At 39.3% G+C, this 27,831-nt stretch overlaps 1 protein-coding gene across 8 annotated transcripts in view; it reads right to left on the minus strand.

Moving 5' to 3' along the window:
- Positions 1-846: 846 nt before the first annotated feature.
- Positions 847-27,831, minus strand: part of TP63 (tumor protein p63) — a 262,946-nt gene continuing 235,961 nt past the window's right edge. For 5 of the 8 annotated variants that reach the window (XM_053565542.1, XM_053565541.1, XM_053565540.1 and 2 more), the window contains 5 exons: positions 24,733-24,869; positions 11,661-11,818; positions 9,113-9,257; positions 7,775-7,868; positions 847-3,957 (listed from right to left, as the gene is read on the minus strand). In XM_053565542.1, coding sequence (XP_053421517.1) covers positions 3,661-3,957; positions 7,775-7,868; positions 9,113-9,257; positions 11,661-11,818; positions 24,733-24,869 — 831 coding nt within the window. In that variant the 3' untranslated portion in view covers positions 847-3,660. Of the gene's footprint in view, positions 3,958-7,774; positions 7,869-9,112; positions 9,258-11,660; positions 11,819-17,964; positions 19,332-24,732; positions 24,870-27,831 lie in introns of those variants that run through there. The other 3 variants (XM_053565545.1, XM_053565548.1, XM_053565546.1) reach the window with 2 other exon arrangements.

The raw sequence follows: 27,831 nt of genomic DNA on the forward strand, positions 1-27,831 counted from the left end.
CTCAGTGAGCAGGGCGCCGGCCCCATATACCGAGGGTGGTGGGTTCAAACCCAGCCCTGGCCAAACTGCAACAAAAAAATAGCCGGGCGTTGTGGTGGGCGCCTGTAGTCCCAGCTACCGGGGAGACTGAGGCAGGAGAATCGCCTGAGCCCAGGAGCTGGAGGTTGCTGTGAGCTGTGATGGCACAGCACTCTACCAAGGGCAATAAAGTGAGACTCTGTCTCTACCAAAAAAAAAAAAAAATAGGAAAACAAAGTGATACCTTAACTGTACATTCTTTGTTATTCCAGAAAGATTTTTAAAGTCTGATGTATTATATTGTATTCCTGCCATTGAATGTTATCCCACAAAAGAATAAATTTTCTCATTTTTTAAAATAAAAATCTTTAAAGCATTTTGATATAGTATTTTATTGACTGAATTAATCACATAATTAAAAGGGCACACGGCCCAGACAGAGCCCGCCGCCTAAAATATGCTTCTCCATGCAGCCCGGGTGATCTCCATTCCATTACCACAGGGCTAAGGAAGTCACCTCTGAGCATCACAGAAGTGAAGGTCACTAAGTTAGACATCAGGAATATCAGCTTTGTTCTGGAGCAAATTTTCTGACCTCAGTCAAATGCAGTATTAAACCTGTGAGTGTCTCATGTACCAAAAGAAGATGCTTTCCTGGTCTTTCCTACTCATAGACTAGCTAAAATAAGAAAGAGTATTTCTTCTCATATGAAAAACATCAATATTTGCACTTTTGTAAGGCTTCCTTCAGTGTCTCTTTCTTAATGACATCAGGTCAAAGGACAGAGGGACGGACAGATAGGTAAACAGACAGACACACACATCAACACAAATTTTCAACCAGTTTTTATTTTATTTTTAAATTTTATTGCATGTCCTGGCAAACATAAGTGGGTTGTAAATTTGCCTCTGGATCACCAAAAGCTTATAATACAAAATACCAAAAGACAAGCAACTGAAGCTTAAAAAAAAAAAAATCACATCTATATGAAAGCAATTTTGAAAAACATTATAAAGCATATAAAACTTTTGAAATTTGCTTAATTTTTATACAATTATAAAAATAATAAAAAAACATATCCCTTTAACATTCAATTTCCCACATACTGTATTATAGGGGAATATCAAGAAAACAAAAAGTAAATGGATTTAATGAGGACAATTCTACTTTCCATTTCTGTTCATAGCCATCCACAAATAAAAATCTGCGATTCACCAGCCAACTGCATTGAGCTGAGGCCACAAGGACTCCATTAAGGCCACTCCCAGTTGTCTGTACTTAATAGTCTTTTATCCCTTATACTGGCTACTCATATACTCAAGTGTAAGTTGCCATGAGATGTGAAGCCAGTAACAGTGCCTAGCTTTGGCTAGTGCTAAATCCATGAGCTACAGTACAGGACTTTCTGAACCCCTAGTGCCACCTGAATAGTGCTGAAATAGCGCAGAAGCCCCAGGTTTATTCAAACACTCAGGACAGAGAGGAAGCCATTTGCCCTCCTAATATTGCCAAGGCACAGCTTTCATTCTTCCCCTTAATGACTCTGCAAAGCTGCATGCTTGTCAGAAATTAATAGTGCTTATTACCACATAAGCACAACAAAACTTTGAAATCAAGGACTCACCCTCTTTAACATACAAAATTCTAAAAAAAAAAAACAATAAAAAAACAACTTTCCCTCCCTCCCCATCTTAAAATTACAGTGTTATTTCTTTTTTGACATTGTATCCTTACTAAATGATATTTCCACGAAAACATAAAAACAATTACAAAAGGTTTCAAGTGTGGTTCTGGAAAACACACTATCCCAAGAAGAAAGAAAAGTAACCAAAATACAAAGTATGCAATTTCACTCACAAATATATACAGACTTTTCTGATGAAACTCATACATTACATTATATTTCAGAGCCACGTTAGCCCTTTTGCACTTTAAAATAAAAATAGAAGCTTATGGGCAAGGACAAGTCTTTATCAGAATGCATAGGAAGATTTTAGCTCATTAGCATGTATACAAAAAATATATTTTACATTCTGAAAAAAATATGTGATATAAAGTATGTTTCTAAAAATATCTAGGAGGAATATTGTCATTTACATGTTTCCCCAAAGTTTGAAGACATCTCTTTGTTTATGTGGTTTAAGTAACAGCTTCCATGAAAGGATCATTCCTTGCTTTATGGGGATGTTTTTACGTTTATTTATTATGTTTATATTTATTATGTTTATTATGCACAATCCCTAAGGGTGATGGACGGGAAATCGGGTTCTCACAGTTATTTTCCAGCGAACTGAAAAGCTTCTTGATTAAAAAAGAAAAATGATACAATGATGTAACTTATGGCACGAGAAAACTAATCTGATAATTTTATCCTTCCCATTCCTATTTTAAAGCTTGAAGAGAGAAAAGAAAACAAGCCTCTACATGCAGAATTTTATAGACGAAGAAGGTCTTTAAAAGAAACATTTACCAAATACTATTATTTATGCTTGAAAAGACTTTTCAAGAACTTCAATTCATGGTTTGCTGAGATGTCTTATGGTTTAGTATGGATTTAATATTTCTGAATGATTCTTATTTTTTCTGAATATTTTTGATAGATAGTCCAACTTTACCACAAGAACTCAGTACATGGTTTTCATCCCAATAGAACCAGCCTGCATTCTAGTTAAGAGGAGCAAATGTGCATCTGAGTTCGTTAATACAGTTGTGAAATTTAGTTTTAAGACTTCGGTAATGGCAGCGATTTTTTTTCCTCAATAAATACTACAAGATAAGGTGTCTGGTGTCAAATTTAAGGGGTTTCCTGATATACTCAGATACGTGATACCAGTTGTTCTGGAACTGATTGTGATGCATGCTTTCAGAATTTTAGCCGTAACTCACATTGCTCATTCCCAATTTAAACCAAAACAAGACGTGTCCTTTCCTTTAGTGTATGATAACCTGTACATAAATTTCTCTTATAATTGGACTAAATAACCCCAAAGTGAACTACTTTCACTGGCAGGGCTGTCAGCGACATACAGTACAGCAACACGGAGGAAAGTGTACGTAATACAATCTCACACACTCAATAAGCAGTGGTAAATAAAACGGTATCTATGTTTTGGCATGTGTTCAGTCTCCAAAGAACGCAAAGGACCTGTGCATCATTCTTACACACATGTCACCAAGCTCCAGATTCCTATCAGCATACCTGATGCCCTTTGAGAAAAGGGGTACAGACAAGTCATCAAAAACAAATTTTTTTTTAAAAAGTCGTTAAGTGCAATTCAATTTTCTTTCCTTTAAATTACATTTTAAACAATACTCAATGCCCCCACCCGAAAATAGATACTGCCTATTTATATATATTTATATATTTATATATAGTCTTAGACTATAAGGGTGAAAATGCTTTATAAAAGTCAACGAGAAATCTCTGCAGCTTAAGGAGATACCCACCTCTTTTTTTGCTCACTTCTACCTAGCCAGGGCAGCTTCAGTCCTGCCACTGTAGTTTGGAAGGCTTAAAGCCAGAATCAGAAGCAGAAGCCAGGTCAGGTGTTAGTGAGGAGGTAGCCTCCGCCGACCGGGCACGGGTGCTCTGCGGAGGGTTGGCAGGTGGGAGGGGACGGAAGGAGCCCCCAGGACAGGACTCACTCCCCCTCCTCCTTGATGCGCTGCTGCTTGTTGCGACGCGAATCCAGGTCGAAGTTGAAGTCGGTCCACTCGTCGCGGGGCGGGAAGGAGATGGTCTGGCGGAGGGTGAAGCGCACAGCGTCGATGACGCGCTCCCCGCGGGTCTCGCTGGAGCCCACGCTGACCGTGGAGGCCCCGCTCGGGGTCCGCAGGAGGTGCGGCGGGGAGGAGAAGTCGTGGAGCTGTCGGTGGTCCAGGATGCCCTTCCAGATCGCGTGCCGGAACTGCTCAGGGATTTTTAAACTTGCCAAATCCTGTGCAACAGGAAAGGAAGTCGGGAAGAATGAACACAAGAGACTAAAGGATATTTGGTTCACAGCGCTTAGTCCGCAGTCATTTTCTGATGCTCTGGTTTAACGGATCTGAACTTATTAAGCCATATATTAGAAAATCAAATCAGCTCTCTGTGCTTAGATCCGGCGCTGAAGACTGTCGAAGACACAGACTCCAGGTGCGAGGGACATCTCTGCCCCTGGATAACCTTTCACTTACTCCCTGCTGGCCTCAAAGTTTCTTCATTGGTAACATGCGGCTAGTTCTTAGAGGAGAGGGAAAAAAATCCCAAACAGAAACACGACATACATCTGCCACTTACATCTACCTGCCTCTAGTCACTAGGAAAAAGGTATTGATGGAATGTCACCACCACCTGAGTGAAAAGATAAGAAGAAAAGATTACTAACAAGGACTGAGCCCTTTCTACATGCCAGGGCACTGAACTAATTATTTTATATTCGTATCATTTAAACGTCAGGTTAGTATTAAATGTTATTATATATATCTTTATAGATAGAAAACTGAAGTCCGGAGTGGTTAACCAATCTAAATTCACACAATTCAGTGTAATAATTAGAGCCTAAAGACAGCTGCTGAGCTTAAAACCAGCCTATTAGCCAGAAGGTCTCTTAGTGTTTGAATAAATCAAGGTATCAAAGTGCAGAACAGGAATCAATCCAAGTGCCCATCATCCGAGGAGTGGACAAAGAAAATACGGCATTTGAGCAGTGCCTGTAGCTCAAAGGAGTAGGGCATTGGCCCCATATACTGGAGGTGGTGGGTTCAAATCCAGCTCTGCCCAAAAACTGCAAAAAAAAAAAAATATATATATATATATATATATGGCATTTATATACGCTGTGGAGTAGTACTCAGCCATAAAAAAGAACAAACGAATGTCTTTTGCAGCAACTTGGATGGAACTTTACCCTGAGTGAAGTATTACCCTGAGTGAAGTAACTCCAGGATGGAAAAATCAAACACAGCATGTTCTCCTAGCAAGAGCTGAGCTATGGCTATGAGTGGACACACATGGTGTACATACCACAAAGTGGTACAGTGGACACTGGAGACTGCAGAGAAAGGATGGGAGAAAGTGAGGGATGAAAAATGACTGATTGGATCTGATGAACACTATTTGGGTGAGGGGAACACTAAACGCCCAGACTTTACTACCATACTTAGTACAATTTAGCCACCTAATGAAATATAAATTTCTCCCCCTCAATCTATTGAAATAAAACACAGAGAAGTTGTCTCTGTGTTCTGTGGATGGTGGTAAGAGGCATTCCAAATAGGGCCAGGCTTGACTAACTGGTTGTATTTCTTACATTTCTCTGCATTAGCGCCTCCCCAGATTGTCTCCGTGATAGCTCACATTTTTTATGGAGAAGATTGGTGGGAGGAAAGCACATGGTGCTGGGCATCAGAAACCTGGGCAGAGGTTCTCATTCTGTCAATGACTGGCAAGTCACTTCTCTAGTGCCCTCAGTTTTGAGTCTACTTATTATAGACTCTTTTGTTAATGTGGCAATGAAAGTGTTTGATAAATTATGAAAAACACTATACAAATGTTAACCATTTGTGTTTTACTTAACTCATCTTTGCATCTTACAGGAGACACTAATGAAAACCCCCCAACTTAAGCATATTCCTCTTCCAAGAAGTGATGCCAAGTCACTTAGACTACTGCTAAAAGATAATCTGGCAAAGGGATAGTTCTTTCCAGAAGTGAGCAGGAAGACACTGAATGGAGGATGAGAAAATTATGTCGCTTCCCAACATTGCCCAGTTCAGAAATTTATAGTATGGTGTTATATTTTTCCATGGTGTAAATTTTGGGGCAATTGTAAGTATTCCAATTTCTTGTTGCAGCAGCAGAACACATCATAAAGAAATAATCCACAGATGGATAAGCAAGTATATAGCTTTATATGCTTCCTGGATGCTTTACTTTTGAGACTCTCGGTAAGTCCAGAGCTCTTTGTAAGCCGGGCCCTACTCATCTTCCTAACTCTTTGGATAGATCTGAACTGATGATGGACAGGTGAGAAAGTTCTGGAGAGACACAAGATCTAGTCAACACCAGCAGAAACGGACTTACAGAGGGAATCTGCAGATCCTAGTAATCAAAGGCACATTCCAACACTCTTTCCAGTAGGGACAAAGTAGAAAGGATGACTTTAAAAATACAGAGAAGGGGCATAGTCCTTGTTCCATAATGCAGGACTCTACTAACTACAGGAGGCTCTCTCCAATACAGGACGGGTCTGTCCTCTCCATGGCATGCAAGTGATTGAAAAGTTATCTGAATCTTAAAGCTTTCTCTGCAAGTTTTTGCTTATAATTTATTCTATGAGGGAGCAGCAGCCAGGGGTGTTTCTGGGATCCAGGGGGTGGGCATAAGGGCACTAGGGGACCCGTGTGTCACCTCAGGGCTGGGGTGGTATCAGGCTGCAAGGGTTTCTCTAGCATCGGTGCTCAAGGAAGGGGCAAAAAAGAGGTCCCAACTATAAAAGCAGCAGCCGAGGAAGAAACTGCCTTCTTCCCCCAGTCCAAAGTGCCCCCCAGAAGATAGAAGCAAGCACAGTGAAGCCCAAAGGGAGCAGTGGGGAGAGCAAGAGCGTGGGAGACAAATCAGGTTACACAAACCAGAGCGAGGCCAGCTCCCACACGAGCAGTAGTTCAAGAAGTGGTATAGAAAGCAACAGCAGGTGTCCTCTCATTTAGCTTGTTTCCAATCAAATCATAACAAAGCCAAAAGGTGACAAATTTCAACCTGATTTGATTAGGTGAGGCCCAGGAAGGAAAAGTAATTCTAAGTTCTCTTTGCTACTAAAAAGCATGATTGAGACTTGAATCCATGGCCCAATGATCAGAGATGGCTAGACCCTATTCTGATAGAATTAAAAATGAATGAAGGAGCATACAGTTTTAATTGAGAGGGACAGCTGAATGAATCCCCCTTAAAGTCCTACTTTAAGAAGAGGCCACAGAAGAGGCTAATTAATAGAGTTATAGACCCAAGGGTTCCATTCCTGTTTTTTTTTTTTTCATCTTTTGTCATGGCACAAGACTATTTTGTCATCTCTCCATTTTTTTCTTTTCTTTTCTTTCTTTCTTTTTTTTTTTTTTTTTTTTTTTTGTGACAGAGTCTCACTATGTTGCCCTCGGTAGTGTGCTATGGCATCATAGCTCACTGCAACCTCAAACTGTTGGGCTTATGCAATTCTCTTGTGTTAGCCTCCCAAGTAGCTGGGACTCCAGGCACCCACCACAATGCCGGCTATTTCTTTGTTGTAGTTGCCATTGTTGTTTGGCAGGCCCGGGCCAGGTTGAACCAGCCAGCCCCAGTGTATGTGCCTGGCACCCTAACCACTGAGCCACAGGTGCCGAGCCATCTCTCCAAGTTTTTAAGTGAGAATAATACCACCTGCTTCCTCTATCTTCCTGGGGAACTTATGAAGATTAAGGAGACTATCTAAAAATTTCTATGAATTATAATTTGTTGATGGTGGGAATCATATCTCCTCTCTTCCACTTGCAAATAGTATAGGTGCAATAGACAATTATTGATTACTCAGACAAGCTGAAGAAGACTCATTGTTAAGTTTCTAACATGTATAGGCCTGGGAATCTTTCCAATATGGTTATGGGTTCCACAAAAATTGAAGAATGGGGACGAGACAAAAAAATAAATTTTAAAACTAGCAGGAATTAAACTACAAGTCAGTTGTCACCAGAGGGAGGAAATGAAGAAATAAAACTCAAGAGAAAAGTCTAACAGTTACTTACATCCATGGAGTAATGCTCAATCTGATAGATGGTGGTCAGCCCCTGGGTCGTGAAATAGTCCAGACATGATGAACAGCCCAACCTGGCTAAGAAACTGCAGAGGGAGGAGGGAGGAGGAAGGAGGAAACAGAAAAAGAAAGTTCACCCCAACTGCATTGGCGAGATAAAGGAAAACCCAACATTTTGCCCTTGGATGCCTGGCATAAGAGTCTGGAGACAGGTAAAATATACCTTGGCCTGAGATTCAAGTTTGGGGGATTACTGGTGACTTGCAATTTAGGTCTATAGAAAAGAAAATTAATCTTAAGAGTCTTGGCAGGTTAGCAATTATCAAATGGTGATCTGTAGAGTTCTAGGGCCCTGGCTCCGTGCCTTTAAGCCATTGCAAGGTGAAAGGAAAAAGTCCAGGGTTCCGCTTCCCAGCTCTCTGGCCACCTGGCTGTTCACTTTAAAAAGAGAGTCTCTACTTAGTTTGGTATTTGGGGTCTCTGAGAATGGTTTAGGTGGTTAAAAGAAATTGTAGACCACTATTCTATGAAGTCAATAATGACTTTTGATTCATGTCCTTAGAATACAGATACCTTTCATTTTGGTTTTGATCTGAGACTGAGGATGTGGCCATTGCCACAGGCCCAGACCTGAGTGGGATAAGCCATGCGACCTGCCATTCTGTGACTGAGACTGGCTGGGGACCAACACAGTCACTCCAGCGGCCAAATGAAAGAACCATTCTGCACACAAAGCAGAAGCACAAGACGTGCCCTAGGTGTGGAATTTGGGAACCTACTCTTGCCTCTTTCACGCTATACTTATTCTTTCTTCTGCCTGCAGTTGACCCCCTTCCTAAGTGCAGAGCAGGAGAGGCCATCAGGTTCTTGAAAGTTCCTGTCATTTGTGCCAAGGTTAACTTTTTTTAATGGACATCCAACTCTAAACTAAGGGTCCCATGTGGCCAAGAGCTATAAGGGCTAGAGAGCAGGAAAGGGAGCAAGATAGCAAGTTACTGCCCTTTTGGGAAACCCAGCCCTGAGCACCAATCTGAGGGCCCTGACTGGCAATGTAAAATTGTGAAGGAGGAAGAAGGGAGTAGGTGAAGGTGAAGGAAGCAGGCAGGGCATGAGGACTGCATGCCTATAAACGCCCACCTTCACTTGTTCCCATGTGGGTTATAGCAGTATTGTTTCAACAAGGCTACCCCTGCACAGATCAGAGAGAAGAGTGGCTGAGCTCCAACCATAGGACTGCTTCTTTTCTTTCAACTGGTTGGCTGAATTTGACACATCTCCACCCTCCACCACCCAGAGGTGATTAGGACAGGAGCATATGCTGTGGACTCACCTGACAATGCTGCAATCTGTGGGGTACGGAGGTGGGGGGGTGCAGTGGGAGGTGGATGGCATGGAGAGTGGGGGAGGAAGGGCCTGGGTGGGGCTGAGTCCATTCATGTCTCCAGCCATTGGCATGTGGGTGCCCATCATAGGAACTGAACAGAAGCAGGAGGAACAGAGAGGGTTACTGTCATCGTCATGAACCAGCATTCCAGTGGTCCATCTTGCCTGGTTTCACGTATTCAAGGACCTAGACTACCAACCTGTTTTTTATTTTTCTTCTAGTCTTCTATCTCAGTACATGCCTTCAAGCAGCCTACATCTTGTCAAACAGAATAGTCACCAGATTCCAAACTAATTATATACTTCTGGATCTTTGTACCTTCTCCTAGGACGAGTTCTTCCCCCACTTTCTTTGCTTCTGTTTCTCTGTCCAATTGTTCATTGCTCCTATCATTGACATATTCCTCCTTGTATTTGCCTTCATGGGTTACATTTCTGACTCTTTCACTAGTCTAATTTCCTCACAGTCTCTATTTCAGACGTGTACAGAGACCACAGACCCTAGCACGGTGCCTGGCACAGAGCAGCTGCTCAGCAAACTTGGGTTAAGTGGACAAATGAACAAACCTGTGAGTGTGAGGGTGACCACTTATTTGGGACTAGGAAAACTTATTGCAATATTTGTGAATTATATGCCTAATAAAGGAAGTTACAGAAGGTACAGTTAAAGGTTCTAACTCTTTCTTATGGTCCATTTCAATGTGGTATATGGGAATACCACCAACATTTAACTGTTACTTTACTAAACCATAAACTTTTAACATTCATGGATAGGGAAGAAAAGATTAATGTCAATATTTATGAATCAAATTTTGCCTTCAGGACAAAAAAGGAACAAAATGATATAACTAAAAATATGAATACAATCTGCCCTTTGCCACTAACCAGCTAACTAAAGAACAGACCCCGTTACATCTCGATCTGTTTCCCTTTTGACTTTCCCAAGTATATCAAAGGATAATTGTAAAGTAAAAATTAAAAAATGTAAACAGATTGTAAGTTATACTAATGTAAACTATGATCCATATTTTGTCATCCCAAGAAACAAATTGAGGACCCTAACATGTCACAAGAAAAAAAAGTGTTTAATAGAAAATTAATGGTTTCTATTCTTTTTACTGTCAAAGGGTCAAGTTTTAAGCCTTAGGATACATTTACCACTAGTGAGAGACTGGTGTGGCTCTAACGTCAGCGTTGCCATGCCAGGTAACCACATCACATACACCTCTGTCTCATTAAAATATAAATTCACATCATCAAACCATGGAGAGTTGCAGCCTCCCTTAACTTCTTTAAGAAAATCCAGTCTTTTTAAGACAATGATGAAATATAAGTTCAAAGGCTTGATCAAAATAATTGGGGATGAATTTCAAAGACAAGACTGAGGTTACTCATTTTGTGGGGTGGGGTTTATAAGATACTTATCCTGTGTTGGAGTGATCCCAGAGGATATTTTGTACACATCTTTCTGCATTTTTACTACCCTTTATTTTCTTTCATGTATCTACTCTGCTAGATTTAGTCATATTGGACAAGATAATTATATTTATTTATGGCAAAGATATATGCCATCATTGTTCATTTGAAGGCCCAATTCTCCCAGCGTCTACTACATTGATACTTAGCTGATAGGGATTTGTGTGTGGATAGGTAAAAGGCAGGCTCCTTTGGAGGTTAAGTTTCCTGCTGTGTGTGGGATGGAGTTTAAAAGGCCAAGATTTTAGGGATACAGATTCAAAATGTTAAAAAAAAAAAAACAACTGACTGATAATTTTTTTTTTTTTTTTTTTGTAGAGACAGAGTCTCACTGTACCGCCCTCGGGTAGACTGCTGTGGCATCATATGGCTCACAGCAACCTCTAACTCTTGGGCTTACGCAATTCTCTTGCCTCAGCCTCCCGAGCAGCTGGGACTACAGGCGCCCGGCACAACGCCCGGCTATTTTTTGTTGCAGTTTGGCCGGGATTGGGTTTGAACCCGCCACCCTCGGCATATGGGGCCGGTGCCCTACTCACTGAGCCACAGGCACCGCCCATGATAATTTTATGTTTGGAAAATTGAGAACAAGAAGCTGTCCATAATTAAACAGATAATTTTCAGTGGAGTCCAGACTATAATCTATTTCTCTAGATTTAAAGTTCACTCCAACTTGCCACTTTCTACATGTTCAATACATTTCCTTGTGACTATTTCAAAGGTTACAAGAGGTGGGTCTCCATCCAGCTGGCAAGAGGGGACTGTTTCTTTTATAGAGATTCCTATCCCCACAGAAGAAACATCCTTCTCCATATCTACCAGTGTATTTTGTAGGGAACCACACACTTCCAAAGTAAGAAGTTCACCGTCAGAAACCCAAGCCATTCAACGTTGATCTGCTCTGTCTGTCCCACTGAGCCTTTCACGTAGCTTGACAACAAGCCCCATCCCAGCGCACAGCCTTCTCCTACACTAGCCTTGTTCATCCTTTAGCCACAGCTAATGAGAGATGCTCTTACTGTTGGCTCCCATGCCATCAGGAATGGTGGTGGGAGTGAGGGCGTTGCGCTGCTGAGGGTTGATAAGCTGGCTCACAGAAGGCAGCTTGTTCATGCTGTTCATTTTGTTCAGAGGTGGGGAGCTGTTACCGTATGAAGACTGAGACTGCATCGAGGCCCTAGGAACACAAACATGGGAATGATGGTGAGCAAGGGACACTGGAGAGAGGGACTTGCCACGTTCAAGAGATCTCAGAGGAAAACCTGGCCTCTAAACTATACACTTGCAAAATAGTCCTCCAGTATTGACGATAAGAAGTTAATTGTGTTTCCATCTGAGAATATTTCCTGAACAGGGAGGAATGGATTACACGGCTATCATGACATCATTTCTTTTTTCCTGAATATGAGGAGTACAAGGTTTAGTATCTTTCTCAAGTATTTCCTTATAAGGGGAAAAATAATTCCTGTCCCCTTTTTCTCTGTTGTTTCCTCTGCCCTCTTCCTCTCTCTTCCCCTTCACTCAAATAAGTTTGAAAACTACTCAAATGTTTATAGCAGTGCAATTCACATTCACAAAGATATGGAAACAGCCCAAGTGCCCACTAATACTTGAATGGATTAATAAAATGTGGTATATGTATACATGTATACTGTGGAATACTCAGCCATTAAAAAAAAAATGGTGATCTGGTATCTTTTGTAAAATCCTGAATGGAGGTAAGTGGAGACCTTTTTTCTAAGTGAAATATATTATAAGAATGGAAAAACAAACACTACATGTACTCAATACTAAATTAGAACTAATTGATCCACACTTTATGTGCACACAAGAAAGTAAAACTCAATGGGAATCACACAGGTGAGAGAGGGATGGACGGGAGGGGTGAACTCCCACCTCCTGGGTACACTGCATACTATCTAGGTGAAGGGCACACTTACAACTTTGACTCAGCATGTAGGAAAGCAAATTATAGAACCAAAATGTGTGTTCCAAAAGTAAATGATAAAAAAAATAAAGTGCTATAATTAAAAAAAAAAGTTAAGGAAAAGAACTGAGTAAAGACCCAAACAGAGGCTAATGCTAACCTCTAAGCACAGCTGAGAATTCCACTTGTGGCTTCATAGGCCATTTGGGACATGCAGGAATAACCACACAGCCTATCAAACAGGGCATCTGGCAGCCCGTCCTCTGTTATGCAGAGGCGACTACTTGGAGACATGCTTTCTCTGTACAAATGTTCATGTGCTTTGAGAGAAACCACTGGAATGCTAACCTCCTTTCTATACAGGAGGACCCAGAAGCCCAAGTATCAGTTCTACTGACTTTCCCCAAGTCTTCTGGGAGAAATGGAAAAACAGAACGACAACCAGAGTTTTGCGATCAGTTTAACCTTCAATTTGAAAATTTACTAGGATTAGTTTGTCATATTATATATTATAGGTCATATTCTTAACTCAACTGCTATTCCTGACATTTTCTTTAAATACAGAACTAATGATGTAGTCAGAAATGACTACTATAATGAGTGTCAGAAAAATCAGGACTTAATTCCTTCTATATATCAAAGGAAGCTATAGGTCCTTTAATAGCCCTGGTTTTGTTTTTGCACAAGAAAACTATATAAACCACTTCCATAGTCATGTGAATTAGATATTAGAGGTAGGAAAAGCAACAAGAAACAGCTCCTGTGTTTGAGATGTTCACAGAGCACTGGATACCGTGGGGATGATAGTCCATCCTACCTTATAGGGCTATGATGGGAACTGAAAAAGAGAAGATGAGAAAGAACTTTACAGATTGTGTAGCCTTTACACAGTGATTGTTTTAACCATAGAATGGTGATGGAGCTTTAAAGATGTTTCTATTTTGTGGTGGGTAAAGTTTCCCTTTAAGAATCTTCAGACAAAATGTGTTATTTTGTCTGCCTGCCTTTTCCCTCCTGCAGCCATATTTATATTAGAGGCGATGGAAATGTTTTGAGTTTTATTTGCATATATATGCAATATATGATAATATATGTGATTCAAATTTTGAAGGTTCTGTAATGAAACCAAGTATCAAGCACACACAACATAAAAATACTTGGAAAAATAATAGAAAATCGCTCTAGCACTTGAGTGATACAGTAATAGTGTTAGTCTTTGCATTCTCTATAACTAGGGTAGAATTTCTGTAAGTTGACCACCTATGGGACTGTAACAAACTGGTCAACATAAGGAGGTGGTGAAAATAAGGAACCAGGCTTACTATACTGATACATACATGTGGAGCAGGTCTGGTGTTTAAAAATTAGGTCAACATACAGAGGTGGTCAATGTAGGAGCTGGCCAGCTATGGAGATTCCCCTTATTTGAAAATAGGGGAGACTCTTCCATTGTGTAATGGTTAGCACTCTGGACTCTGAAAATAGGGAAGACTCTATTCTATGTCACTGAGAGCCACAGCACAGGAATTCAAACAGTATGCTGTAGGTGCGCTCGATAAATTTGCATGGCAATTAATACACAATCAACAATTCCACTGCAGTTTACGATCCCTGCCTTTAAGATAGTAGGGCAATGACTTTTCTCTTCAGCCCTTTTCGAATACTCATAATTACACATCTACATTGTATAAACTAGCATTTATATAATAAATTCTCCCAGGCTACCATGTTTTCCCTTTATATAATTTTCCGAATAATTATCACACCATCTCTATGGAACCTGTCACGGCAGGGTCGGGATGGGCAAAACATTATCATTCCTATTATAAAGAAGGGTAAATATAAAATTCTAAGGAAAAAATGTGCCCAAGGTCATGAATGCATGAATTAAAAGCGGAACCAGTTATCCTGGCACCTAGTCAAAGAGTTTTTTTATTTTTTTTATTCATTATTTTTTCTTTTTCATTTCATTCTGCAGCACAGCCCCAGAGAGATGACAGTGGTGCTTTAAAGGAAGATGAAATGGGTGAAGTGGTAAAAAAAGAAAAAAAAAAAAAAAGGGAGGCAAGATAAAGCCGGATACAGTGAATGGAGTTATTCTAGTTATTATTAGGTGCTTCCAAATCTACTCCATCATGGTGGAGGGGGCTTACACAAGAGTCAGCACATCTGGATATATTAGTACTGATGATCACCCATAAGCTGCTATCAACAGGTTGGAAAGCACAGGGCAAGGCAGCAGAGAGACGCTCTGCCAGCTGCCCCTGAGGCAACTATCTTGGCCCACTACAAAGTGCACACAGTGCAAGGTGGCCAACAGCCCAGAGGCATATTGGTCTCTGCAACATAAAGAGACCTCTCGCTGTCTCTCCTTCAAACCAGGCAAATATACAGCACTAACTAATGGGAAGAATTGCTTAAAACATTAATAGGAAATGTTTTCCTATTAGGAAAATAAAAATACATTTCAAAGCTTTGCACTGTCCCTGGACATTCAGTTATAAAAAACCACCTCTTTCAATTCCTGTTATAACATTCTCCCTTTCCTTTGCGGTTGATTTTTTTTTGGGGGGGAGACTATTTTTATTCCTTCATTTATTATTATTTAATACAAGCCACTTAATTTGAAGAAGGTAGGCAAGAAACTATGGATGAATAAAGGAGGAATATGGGTTGTGGAGTCAACCAAAATATCTATGTCAGCTTCTGGATCTGACAGGGCATAATTAAGTGATGGTGAATGTACGAAAGTTTCTTAAGTCCCATTTGCTTAGTTGGTAGTGCAGGCACACAGCAGAAGAGTTGCTAGGAAGATAAAAAGAGACCGTGCTTTAACCCTGGACATTATCCAGTGATTCGTAGGTGTTCAAGACACATTGGTTCTTTTCACTGTTCCCCTCAGCCCCAAATGTTTAATGCTGTGGTGTTTGGTCACATGGCTGAAAATTGCCAATTTAAGAATGAATAGGGCTGGGTGTGGTGGCTCACTCCTGTAATCTTAGCACTCTGGGAGGCCGACGCGGGTAGATTGCTTGAGCTCACGAGTTTGAGACTAGCCTGAGCAAAAGCAAGATCCCATCTCTACTAAAATAGAAAAGCTGAGGCAAGAGGATTGCTTGAACCCAAGAGTTGGAGGTTGCTGTGAGCTGTGACACCATGGCACTCTACCCAGGGCAACAGCTTAAGACTCTGTCTCAAGAAAAATAATAATAATGATAATAATAATAATAATAATAATAGAAAGAAGTGAACAGAAGTGTCAAGGAATCTAAACTGAACATACCCAGAAACTCAGGTGAACAGTTGAACAGGATAGAAACTGAAAATGTAAGGTTCTAAATGTATCCCCTTTAACACAGAAGTCAGTTTTAAAGCTACAAGGTGGGAAATCGGGATAGTCTGTTTGTTATTAAGTTCACAAGGACTGAAACAGAAGTATTCTTTACACACTGTAGAAAAGGGAGCAAGGGTAAGTAAATTCATAGCCAATTTAAAGACCTTAAAAAAACAAACATAATTTTTTCCATTAAAAATATAATGTCGGGCGGCGCCTATGGCTCAAAGGGGTAGGGCGCCAGTCCCATATGCCGGAGGTGGTGGGTTCAAACCCAGGCCAGAAACTGCAAAAAAAAAAAAAAAAAAAAAAAAGAAAAAGAAAAATATAATGTCGGGTGGCACCTGTGGCTCAAGGGAGTAGAGCATATGCTGGAGGTGGTGGGTTCAAACCCAGCCCCAGCCAAAAACTGAAAATAAATAAATAACAAAAAATTAAAAATTAAAAAATAAAAAATATAATGTCATTAAAAATAAAATGATTGAAAAGTCCCAGAGATTTCTGGCAAAACTGGAGAGAAAGAAAAAAGATTCAAAAGATCACTGAGACCCACACTGTTCGGGTTTTCTTCCCTGCCCCCACCAAACCCACAAAAACGTAAAGGGGAAAACATAGCTCTCTGTAGGAAAAACAATAAGGTGTATATCTGAGGTCACTTTCTCTAAAGGCTTATTAGATTTTTCTAAGAATTTAATGTAACAGATTAAAAAAAAAAAAAAGGCATGCATCACGTATTTCTATGTTTGAGGAGAAAAAGCCTCGTGAAGCCAAATCTCAGTTCTTAACTATAACAATATATCCTTCTGGACACATTGCTAAGAATAAAAATTCAAATTTCAGTGCTAGAAGTAGGTCATCCAGGACTAAAATCAGGTTTTCTGATTCCCACGGTGGTGACTATCTATGTATGTGGGGGAATAGCAAAACTCCTAAGAAGACACAAGGTGTCTAGCCACCTTCCAAGAGGTTCTTGGAATTCTACCATAGTCCCCCTTTTGGCTTAATTCTTCCATTGCTGATTAAAAAGCAACCATTCAGTGGAATTTGGTGGTACCTCAGCTCAATCTAGTTCACTGAACCATTTGTAGAGTGCAGAATTTGAGAGGAGGAAGAGACATTAATAGCAAAATACCTCCGGAATGACAAAGGTCAAAAAAGGGAAGAAGTGAGACGTCAGAAAAGAAGATGCATCTCCTCTGAATTGTATCCAGGTCTGTCTGCAATGACCTTTCTCTCCTGCTTCTAAGGACACGGCAGCATTTGTGCTCTAGATGGTTCGATTATAATTTTTAAAATATTTCCTATCACTTCAAATATGTGAATTTCCATATAAGTCACTATAAACATATCAAAAACTTACAGAAATATAGACTGAAAGAAAATAAAAACTTTCCAAAAGTAAAAGCAAATTTCAAAAAGCTAAACATACTCACCCATCCTTTAAGAGTGAATCAAAGCTATTAGTCTAATTGAAAATACTTTGCACATACTATTTAAATCTTTATCTAAGCTACTCGATTATTTTGAAAAACTTCTTATTTAGCTTTTAAGAGCAACTATTCAAAGCTCAGAATATATTATTATTAAAAAAATTGAGACAACAGGTTCCACTGTGGATTTCTGGATAAGTATTTTCTAATGTATCCTTCACAGAAACCAAGTTATTTTAAAAATGTGGATTTGATTTAAAATCACTTTAGTAAATTTGGCAAATTAAGATACAATTTAAAGCTTGTTCAGAGATGTCAACAAGTGATTCGACCATGCCCGGATCCCCAAATTAAATACTCATCATAGAGTTAACATATTTTTTTTAAGTTATTTTTAAGGTTTTTTAAATTTATTTTTTAAGTTATTTTAGTTTTTAGGTTAATTTTTAGGACTGATGATCTTGATACAGAGTATCTTAAATAAAAATACCAAATACCGACAGAAGAAATGGAGAACTGAAGTGGCTGTCCTGTTACTCTTGTTCTTTTAGATCTACACATGGCACTTCAAACGTAAGAATAGTCTAGTATTTAGGGGTGGGGGAAAGTAAGAGAGACAGAAACAAAAAAACTGCAAGATAAACCAAGATGCAAAAGTTTATTTAAAATTAAAATCACACATCCATAAAGCAACAGCCTCAAATAACAAGAAATCATTGTCATGGTGACATAGAAAATACAGCACTGGTGATTCGGTGTGGGGAGATGGAGGACAAGGCAGATTTTTAAGGTCTGTATGCTATTACGTTAAAATATGCTTTTAAAAGGAAATGGAGATTCTTCTAACTCTTCGAGTCATCTACCTTTAATTTCTAGGCCAGAAGTGTTGATTTTCACATGTGTCTGTTTGGATCCGACTTAATCAAAACATAGGTCTCCTGAATAAGTGCATTTGAACAGTGTCAGTCACCTGGCTGGTTTTATGGTAGGTAGGACTGAGGACCAGGAGCTCTCATTAAACAAATTAATCATATTTTAGGTGACAGCGCTTTGAACTTCATGTAAACAACAACCACCTAGGGCAGTATTGCTAGGGTGGTTTTACCTTCCTATTAAAACCACAAGATACGTTTACCTGCCCTGGGGTCTAAACAACAGTTTTGGTAATAGATCTCCAGGGTTTCATATGCAAGGAAAACCACATCATATCAGAGCTGAAACATGGTGGAAAAGATAGGATCTGACACGGCATTAATGAACTTTCTACCTAATTATTCAAGTCTTCAAAAAGAAGAGAAGACTACCTCACTCCCCCAAATTGGTGTTAATTATCACCTCTCTGCCCAGCAGTATGCTTGACACCTCCGCTTAATATTTGCAATATTATTGTATGACCAGCATTCAAAGGGCCAGACTGAGTCTGTCACCTATGATTTACTTATGTACAGACAGTAACAACTTTTTTCTCCTTTTCTTAAAAAGACATCTTAAGTTTGAGACCTGCTCAAAAGCTTCTTTATGAGTTTTAGAAACACAACAGAAGAAAACAGAAAAGGGTTCTAATAAACATCTTAATGCCCCTTTCCCCACCTGACCTCCTCCCTCCCAGGAAACAACAGAAAGCTCACAGACAAACACAGTGTTTCCTGATCTACGGATACAAAATCTGTAGCAAACGTCCTTTCTTGTAAAGTTTTGAGTCCCTTCGAAAGATTTTCTCACTAGTGGCTGTGTGCCTTTGAGCAGTTGGGTCTCTGAGCCAAAGTGTCTTCAAGTCCTGTTCATAAGGGCTGGATACACACACGCATACATACACCCCCCCACACACACATACACACATGGAAACACAACAAACACACAGGCTTAAAATACAGAGATGGGGATCTACGGGTACACTGATCGGTTTGGGGGGTTGGAATGTCTAAAGAAGACGTCAGACTGTTTTGGAGTTTCTCTCCGGGGCTCCACAAGCTCATTCCTGAAGCAGGCTGAAAGGAGACTGCAGAGAGGAACCAGAGAAAAGAAAAGATGAAGGCTCAGGACTTCACATATTGAAATCAATTGAATACAGAAACGCATCCCATATACCTTCATGATCATAGCGTAGACAGAACAGAACGCCTAAAAATCTTTCATTCCTTCCTTTTCTTCCTTCTTTAAAATTACTCAGAGACTTCTTTTCCTCAAGAGTTTTTATAAAGAACCAGGAGTATACATCAGAATCAACTGTGGCGCTTATAAAAATTGCATTTTCCTGGATCCCTTCTGACACCAGGCTGGGACCCAAGAATATATATTTTTAACAAGTTCCAGCAGGTGATTTAGTTAAGGACTGCTGAGACCAGAGGGGTCAAGATGCTTAACACAGTGCTAAGCGTATGATTTCCTGGACTCCATTAATTGAAAAAGGGAATGTAGAAACAAGGACAAACTTTAATCTTTTGTAAAATGTCATCTGCCCAATTATTATGGCTCATTACTTTTTTTGTCTAGCTAATTATGAAGTATGAAGAAATATGATGTTATCAGTATGGGGGCTATGTCATCACACATTTGTAAATAACTATTAATGAGCATTTTGTAAGTGCCGAGATTAAGATGGATAAATATCTTAATCCTTTCGGTCACAAACTTGGCCTATAAATGTATATATCAAACTCATGAAAGCAGCTTTTGCATAATTAACCAATTATGCCACAAGGATGTCAGGAACAAATGGTTTTGTATTTTGCTAGAAGTTATGCAAGTCCGTGAACGGTTTGGGAATCATTTCACAGGCTGGATTTTTGAATCACGTTTGGTAACCACTTCCAAAGGAACAAAGCTGTTTTGCTTGGTTAGTGCTAGGATTCAGTAAATCATCCTATCAGAAAGAATTGGTATCATCCAAATAGAATGTGCCAGAATACAAATTAGTAGGGAGTCAATTTATTGCCAATGGAACAAATAAAATTGTGAGTTGTTGTTTGAATAATTAAAGTTTGGGTCTTCTCTGGACGTACAGACCGGAATGAGAGACAACACACAGAAATCAAACCAGTTTTCTACCCACGGTGAAAGTATTTGGACCACACGGGTTCGGACTTTGAGACCTACAATTGAGCCTAGTTCTGCAGTGAAATATAAGAACTTAGAAAACTGACTTAAATCTAGCTAAGTTTATTTAAGTTTTCTTTTCTTTATTTCTAATTCATTACTAATAAGTATCTACCCTGAAAACTTTATAACACAACTATAAAGTTCAAAGGTAACATTATAAACAGTAAAATCTTATAAAGTTCAATAATAACTATAAGTTGAATCATGTGAAATAGCCAATATTTATCTTTTCTAACTTATGAAGTTATAAATTTTGTCAAAATTATAAATATAAATATGTTGCTGAGAGCGTCCATCAGTCTGGGAGTTTGTATCCTCTGCTGTCTTGTACATTGGTAAGCCTGAATTATTCCTTGCTTCTCCTTCAGATACATCGATCTGAGGGGCAAAAATGTCAATATTCTTGAGGATAACCATACCCAAATGAGCTTACAGAGATAGGATTTTAAACTCAAATAGCAAGAATAAATACCAACTAACTGAAAACAGAGACAGAGAAATGGGAATAGCTGCTTTAGTTGTAGAATTACAACTTGCATAATTAATGAAGCAGACCAAATCATTGCAAAGAGCTGAGTGCTCTAAATCTGATGCTAGTCTTAGCTTTATTATGAACTGGTTATAAAATCACAGGTGTGGTTTCATCAGGCCTCAGTTCCCTGAGCTGGGGTTGAGGGGCTGGAACTGTGGTCTTGAAGACCCTGCTCTGTTCCAATATCCCCTGACTGATATTTATGTGAAGCCATAATCTTCAAGTGATCATAACAGAGAAGCAAACACTCAGGGCTCCTTGGGAGGTCGCATATTTGTTTTAAAACTTAAATCAAATTTATCTTGCAGGGGATTAAATATAATTGTTCAGAGGAAAGCAGGAATTAGACTGAACTAAATTGTAAGAAAGTGATATTGGCCTTAGATCAGGATGGAAGGGGAAAAAAAGAAAAAGAAAAGAAAAAAATAGTACTGGTCTGAAGCACAGAGGTCAAAAGAATAAAAACATAGGTCGTAAGTGACTTCTGCAAAATTACCTGAAGAGTTAATGCCCCTTGACATTAGGAAGGAAAGGAGTCTGACCCCTGCCCAATTTGTCTCCACATTTGATTCTGGCTCCTACAAACATACCTCCCTATATTTATATCAATGTAGGCAGGTAAAGTAAAAGAGTATTAAGCCTACTCGTATCTGTAGCAATTTGAGTCACAGGAATTCTGTAAAATCCTTCATCCATTAACCCTATGATCATGAAGGCAACTGGAAAGTAACTTTTTAAAAAGAAGAAACCATGCACAAATGAACAGCAAGCAGAAAGAAAGCACAGAGTGGGAAACTAAGAGAAGTAATTAAACAGAATACTTGACAGCCACCTTGTAGAAGGTGTAGTCCCTTCCCTCTAATTTTCTCTGCACTGTAAAGAAAGGTAAAAAATTGATTCCTTACCAGCAGAAAATTGGTACTATGTTTTTGGGAAAGAAAATCACAGGCTATTACAGGCAATTTCTAAGCCGATTTATTCTTTTCAAATGATTGCCAAGAAATTAGATTTCCGTTTCTTTTTGTCTAGTGAATTTATGCTCTTTCTTGGAGATTTGCATGAAAATTAGAGCTGAAAAAAAAAAAGCTCAGCTGAAGCATACAGCAACTGGAGAATTTATATTAGATGCATATCAATCATTGGAGACCCGGGTATATATAATATTACAAAGCCATAATTAGACCAAATGTCTATATTTTGCAAAGATTTAATTTTGCAGTCTGTTAGATTTCCACGCACAAGTTAGCACAGTTGTGAGATACACTCAAAAACATGCATATGATACATTTAAATGAACACGCCAGGGAACTTATGAAACTGCTAATTCCTCATTATTTATCTGTGGCCAGACATGGAAAAATGTGAAAATATGTTCCTAAAATATTTTAGACTTTCTAAAATAACACAATATTAAGATATATTTTCTTTCTTAGTAAAATAGATTGTTTTATGAAATATGGATAATAAATTTATTTTTCCTTTAGAGAAACACAAGCCAGCCAGACAATAAGTGCTGGGTATTCACCACGTGCACAGATAGAGCTATGTTTACCCTGTAAATAAATACAAACAGCGTATGTCTCTGAGTTACTAAATGTCAATCTCCTGGCTTGTCAAGTCATATAACATGACACTATCTGTTCTTTTTCTTATTTGACCTAATGAAGCTATTTAAACTTGCCCTATTAACTTATACAAAGCTAAGAATAAATTTCTAATGATTTCTTAAAACTCAAAGGGTGTTTTTGGTTAAGAAGCAACCACTAAATCGTAAAGTATGGGAAGGCAGTGGGTCTCATCTTTTTCATCTCTATCCTTGACCCTTTCATATGGCAAATCTTCACTAACAATGTATTGTTTGAATCAATTCAACTATTCCAGCCTTCTATGACAATGGGGTAGCGTCGTTAATGAAACTTTATATTTGGATGGGTAGATGCCTCCCTTTCTTAGGTGAAAGAGATCTCTGTTAAAGGCTGATGTCATGTTTATCATATACTTAAATGTCACTTTAAAAATAATTTCAGAATTTCCTAAAACATTTTAATAGCTTTCTATCTACGAGTATACATTACAAGCACACTGCAAACAAAATATGAGCCTCAAAAAGCAATGAAAGAAAAGCTAGTCATGTATGTACTAGAGGGACTGGCAAACTACAGGGAGTGGGCCAGATTTGGCCTATAAGTAGGAATGATTGTTTTATTTTTAAATAGAGGCAGAGGGGATCAAAAGAACAATAATATGTCATGGCATCTGAAAATTATAGGAATTCCAAATTCCGGGTCAATAAATAAAGTTTTATTATAACAGCCACTCTGATTCCTTAATGCATTATCTATTGCTGTTTTTGTGCTGCAACTGTAGAGCTGAGTTGTTACAAGAGACCATCTGGACCAGAAAGCCTAAAATATTTACTATGGGTGCTTTTCAGAAAAAAGAAGTTGGCAATCCTGTGCTAGATGGTCAGATTTTTCTATCAACTGGAAAAAAAAAATATATAATCATAGTTTGCAAAATTTTCATGCTAACAGGTAAATGATGAGATCATGTCTAGCTAAAAAGGTTCTTAGCTCAAGTAGGTTAACATCTTTTGAAGAGAGAGCATGCTTCTTTTCTCCCTCTCTGCTGCCCACCCCACCCTATAGCCAATAAGTGCTCAGACAATGCCTCTCCTGGCAAGAAGGAGGCATGCCAGCATCCTCAACTGCACTTTGTATTCATTAAAAGAGGACTCAATAAAAAATAAATTAATTAAAAAAAGGACAACCAGCTTTCCTTATTACATTTTCCATAGCTAACTCTCTATAATAGCTCATAACACATCAAAAAAGATCTATTATTTACTGCTTATTTGCCTTTTTGTTGTAAAAGATAATCTTTGCCTCAGCAAAAAAATTTTTGCCGAATGTTTGAATTACTGAAACGGGCTCAAAATGTATGTGTTTTACATATATCTACAGAGGCTCTGGAAATGCTTCTAGCACACATATAATATCTTAATTAAGCTAACAAGTGATCATTTCTAACCACAGAAAGGTAAATATAAACAGAGTTCTGATTGGCCAGCCTCTCATCCTTTCATCAGCACCATTCTGTTCTTATTAGTCATAAAACAACATCATTAGCGAGCCAATAGTCAAGGTAAAACTTAACATATAAATAGATCATAGGTATATGGTAATACGCTTGCAAAATCTGGCTCAGTTTATGTAACAATGTGTTACTAGAAGACAATCTAAGCAAGGATGTTAAAATACAGCAAGATGATACTACCTGTCCCTCCATACCCAGATATTTTCTGCAAGCATGCATTAGGTCACCAAAGTCACTTTGCCGCAAAATCTATTTGCTATCCCTTGTGTACAGCGGTATTCCCAAAAGTGGATTGTGTGCATTCCAGAAGATCTAAAAGACAATCCATTGGAATAGGCAAAGATTTGTTTTTAAATATACACATTACTACTTGAACAGAACGTGTGCTCAAAAGTCTTTTAGATAGATATGGATGGATCAGAGAAAAAGAGAACTAAATATGTGTGAGTTTCTTTGTAACGCACCAGAAAAGGTTTGAATTCAATTTCAGAACACAAGAGGAACTCCTAAGGGAAGTTTATAAGATACATAAAAATAATGAAACTGAAAAATGACAGCCACACCAACTCATCTCAATCTAGTGTATGCCTCTGTCCACATCATCACTGCCCAAATCAGCAATCACCCTTGACCATGCTTCCTAAAATGACACACTGAGACGAGAGGCACTCACTGTTTCTGAAGTAAGTGCTGGTGCTGCTGCTGCTGCTGCTGCCTGTACGTTTCAATTGTGTGCTGAGGGAGGTACTGCATGAGTTCCAGGGACTCTTTGATCTTCAGCAGCATATCATAGGTCTCACGGCCCCTCACCTTCATAAGTGAGCAGAAAGAAAGAGAGAAAATTAAAGAGCTGCAGAACTGTTAGAAGTATATGCAATCCTCTAATTCATGGATTCTGTGCTTGCAAATTCAACTGCTTTCCACATTTCTTTGTAATAAGGAAACCAATAGCCTGATGGTTTAGTGGTCATCTGCAGACACAAGCGGAAGGGCGAATGCTTGAGTCATCTGTGCAAGTTCCCAGCTGAGGCTGGAGGAGGAGACACTCTGCTTCCTTGTTTCAGCTCCCCTGGTACACACCTGGGCAGCTTCATGGTCTCTTTAGTGCCATATTGTGCACAGTTTTTTGCCTTTCTGTGGGTAATTTTGTGATTTAAAATGACCCCCGGGGGTAGTGCTGAAGTTCCATCTAGTGTTCCTAAGTGCAGGAAGGCCATGCTATGTTTTATGGAGAAAACACAGATTAGCTTCATCTGGGCATGAGCTCCTGTGCTATTGGCCACGAGTTTAATGTCAGTAAGTCAACAGTATCAGTATATATTAAATAAGGTATATTGAAACCCATAAAACAATGTTATCTGTTGATGGAATGTCGTGACTGGAGTTCAAAGGAACCTAATTCTGTATTTCTCTTAGGAGCAAAGGTTCCATATTGACTAACGGTTTCACAGTGCTTTTATGAAACATTACTACCATAAAGAATGAGAATTAGCCATAGCTATAGCTGGTAAAAATTTTCAGCTGGAATAAACTGTATTTCTGTCTTTAAGAGGGCCTCTGAATAGCTTTGGGAAATATGAACAAGGCCAAAACTAGGGTATCCGGGGCAACATAAACACTTAGGGCACACGGGTGGCCCTGAGAGTCGTGCCTGGCTAAATGTTGCACCGTAGGCACTCTACCTGCCTCTTCTTGCCCTGAAAATGAAGGGCAGAATTTGTAAGAATTAAGAAATGGAAAATGTTCTCTAGCTTTTGTTGGGTTAACTCCTTGGGTGCCTTCTCTGAGAAGGTCTTCCTGACCTGCCTCTTTAAGTCTGTACCTTCCGCCCTTCCTCTGTGCTTCCACGGCTCTGTCCGCCTCTAGGAAGCATTCATTTTATGTCATTATAACCATTTGTGTCTTCAGCAGAAGGCGAGCTCTTTGGAAATAAGACTTGTGTCCTACTGATCTCTAACTGCGCAGGGTGTAGCATATTTGCCACTCAACAGACACTGACTAAATACGTGCCTACATAACAGAGTTTCCCCACACACGCATATACACACTTCCAAACTTTAGTTTGGCTAATTCTTCACCAAACTTAAGATTAAATCATGATAGGGTACCTTCTTCGTTAGTACAAACTGAAATTTACAAAAATGGCTTTTTAAGAAGTTTCTATCTCTTTGGCTGAAAATATATTAAGTCTTTAAGAATATCTATTATATTGGGGTAATGATTTACTTAAAGGTCACAAGTCCAGTTTCCATCTGTATCCTGAGAAACAAGACACTGAGAATCTCAGCTAACTCTCCGTCTAATTGGTCTACTGGCAATCTATTTCCCTAAGGGTCAGGGCCCAGAGGAGGTGGGGAGGAAGGTAGGTCACACCCAAACCTGTTGGTTTGCTTTAGTTCAAGCTCAGGGAGGCAGCTCACAGTCAGATCTCCTAGTCCTGTTTGCCTGCCTCTCATGTCATTTCATGACATTGTCATGATGTTGTCATGACATGTCATTTCATGTCAGGTGGCATGAAGGGCTATACTGGTCACTAAAACCTCACTGAATACTCTAGAGAGCAAAGACCTAAGGCAATAAGAATTTAATTAACTATAACTATAGTCTAATAAAGTGACCTCATTAGTGACTTCAAGAGGGCTAATACAGCTTGTAGAAAATAATGAGGTTCTTACATAATAACTGGGCCAAGCCTCCTAGGCATTCACATCCACAGTCTTCCCTTGGTATCTGCACAGGACTGTTTCCAGGAACCCTCCCTGCCACACCCCCAACATATTAAAATTCTCAAGTGCTCAAGTCCCTTATATAACATGGTGTCACATTTGCATATAATGCAGGTGCATCCTCCGTATACTTTAAATCACCTCTAGATTACTTACACCTAATACAATGTAAATGCTACACAGATGCTATAGGTATTGTATTTTATTTGTATTATTATTATATTATTTATCATTGTACTGGTCTTTAAAATAACATCTTGTATTGTTACTTTTCATTTTTTTCCCAAGGATTTTTGATCAGTGGTTGGTTGAATCCATCACAGTGCAGCCCACAGACTACTGTGCCCCACATACAAAGTTCCTAATACAGCCAATCTGGGGCCTGAGAAGTTGCATTTCTACTGTTTCTGTGTGGAAGCCACATTGTCAGGACTGCCGTACTAAGAAATCTCACAGTGATTATTTGCTTTTATAAGGCTATGTGACATGCCTGAAGTCCATTTCTATGCTGTACCTAATCCCACTGGCTCCAGGGCCTCACGTCAACAGGATTCTGCCTGGCTTGGCTCTCTGTATAGCGCTTCCTAACATTAAATCACAGTCAACTCTGTAATTGCTGTATTATCAACTTTGTGAACTATTTCTGATAAAATTTTAGGCTAAATTGGCATGGCCATGCTGCCTAGGATAATATTAACATTCTCAAATAATGAAGTCAAAGTTAAATTTATATATTTGGGTAGAAATAATTCTTTAGGAGGGTGGCTTCAACTGGGTAGGTACATAAGTATAGAAGCTCATGCTATCAATATATTCCAGAACTGGGGTGAGAAAAGATAATTTCCTAAATTTTTTTCTTTTATTATTTTTGTAGAGACAGAGTCTCACTGTACTGCCCTCGGTAGAGTGCCGTGGCGTCACACGGCTCACAGCAACCTCTAACTCTTGGGCTTATGCGATTCTCTTGCCTCAGCCTCCCGAGCAGCTGGGACTACAGGCGCCCGCCACAACGCCTGGCTATTTTTTTGTTGCAGTTTGGCCGGGGC

Source organism: Nycticebus coucang, chromosome 16 (assembly GCF_027406575.1).
Source record: "Nycticebus coucang isolate mNycCou1 chromosome 16, mNycCou1.pri, whole genome shotgun sequence".
NCBI classification, from domain to species: Eukaryota; Metazoa; Chordata; class Mammalia; order Primates; family Lorisidae; genus Nycticebus; species Nycticebus coucang.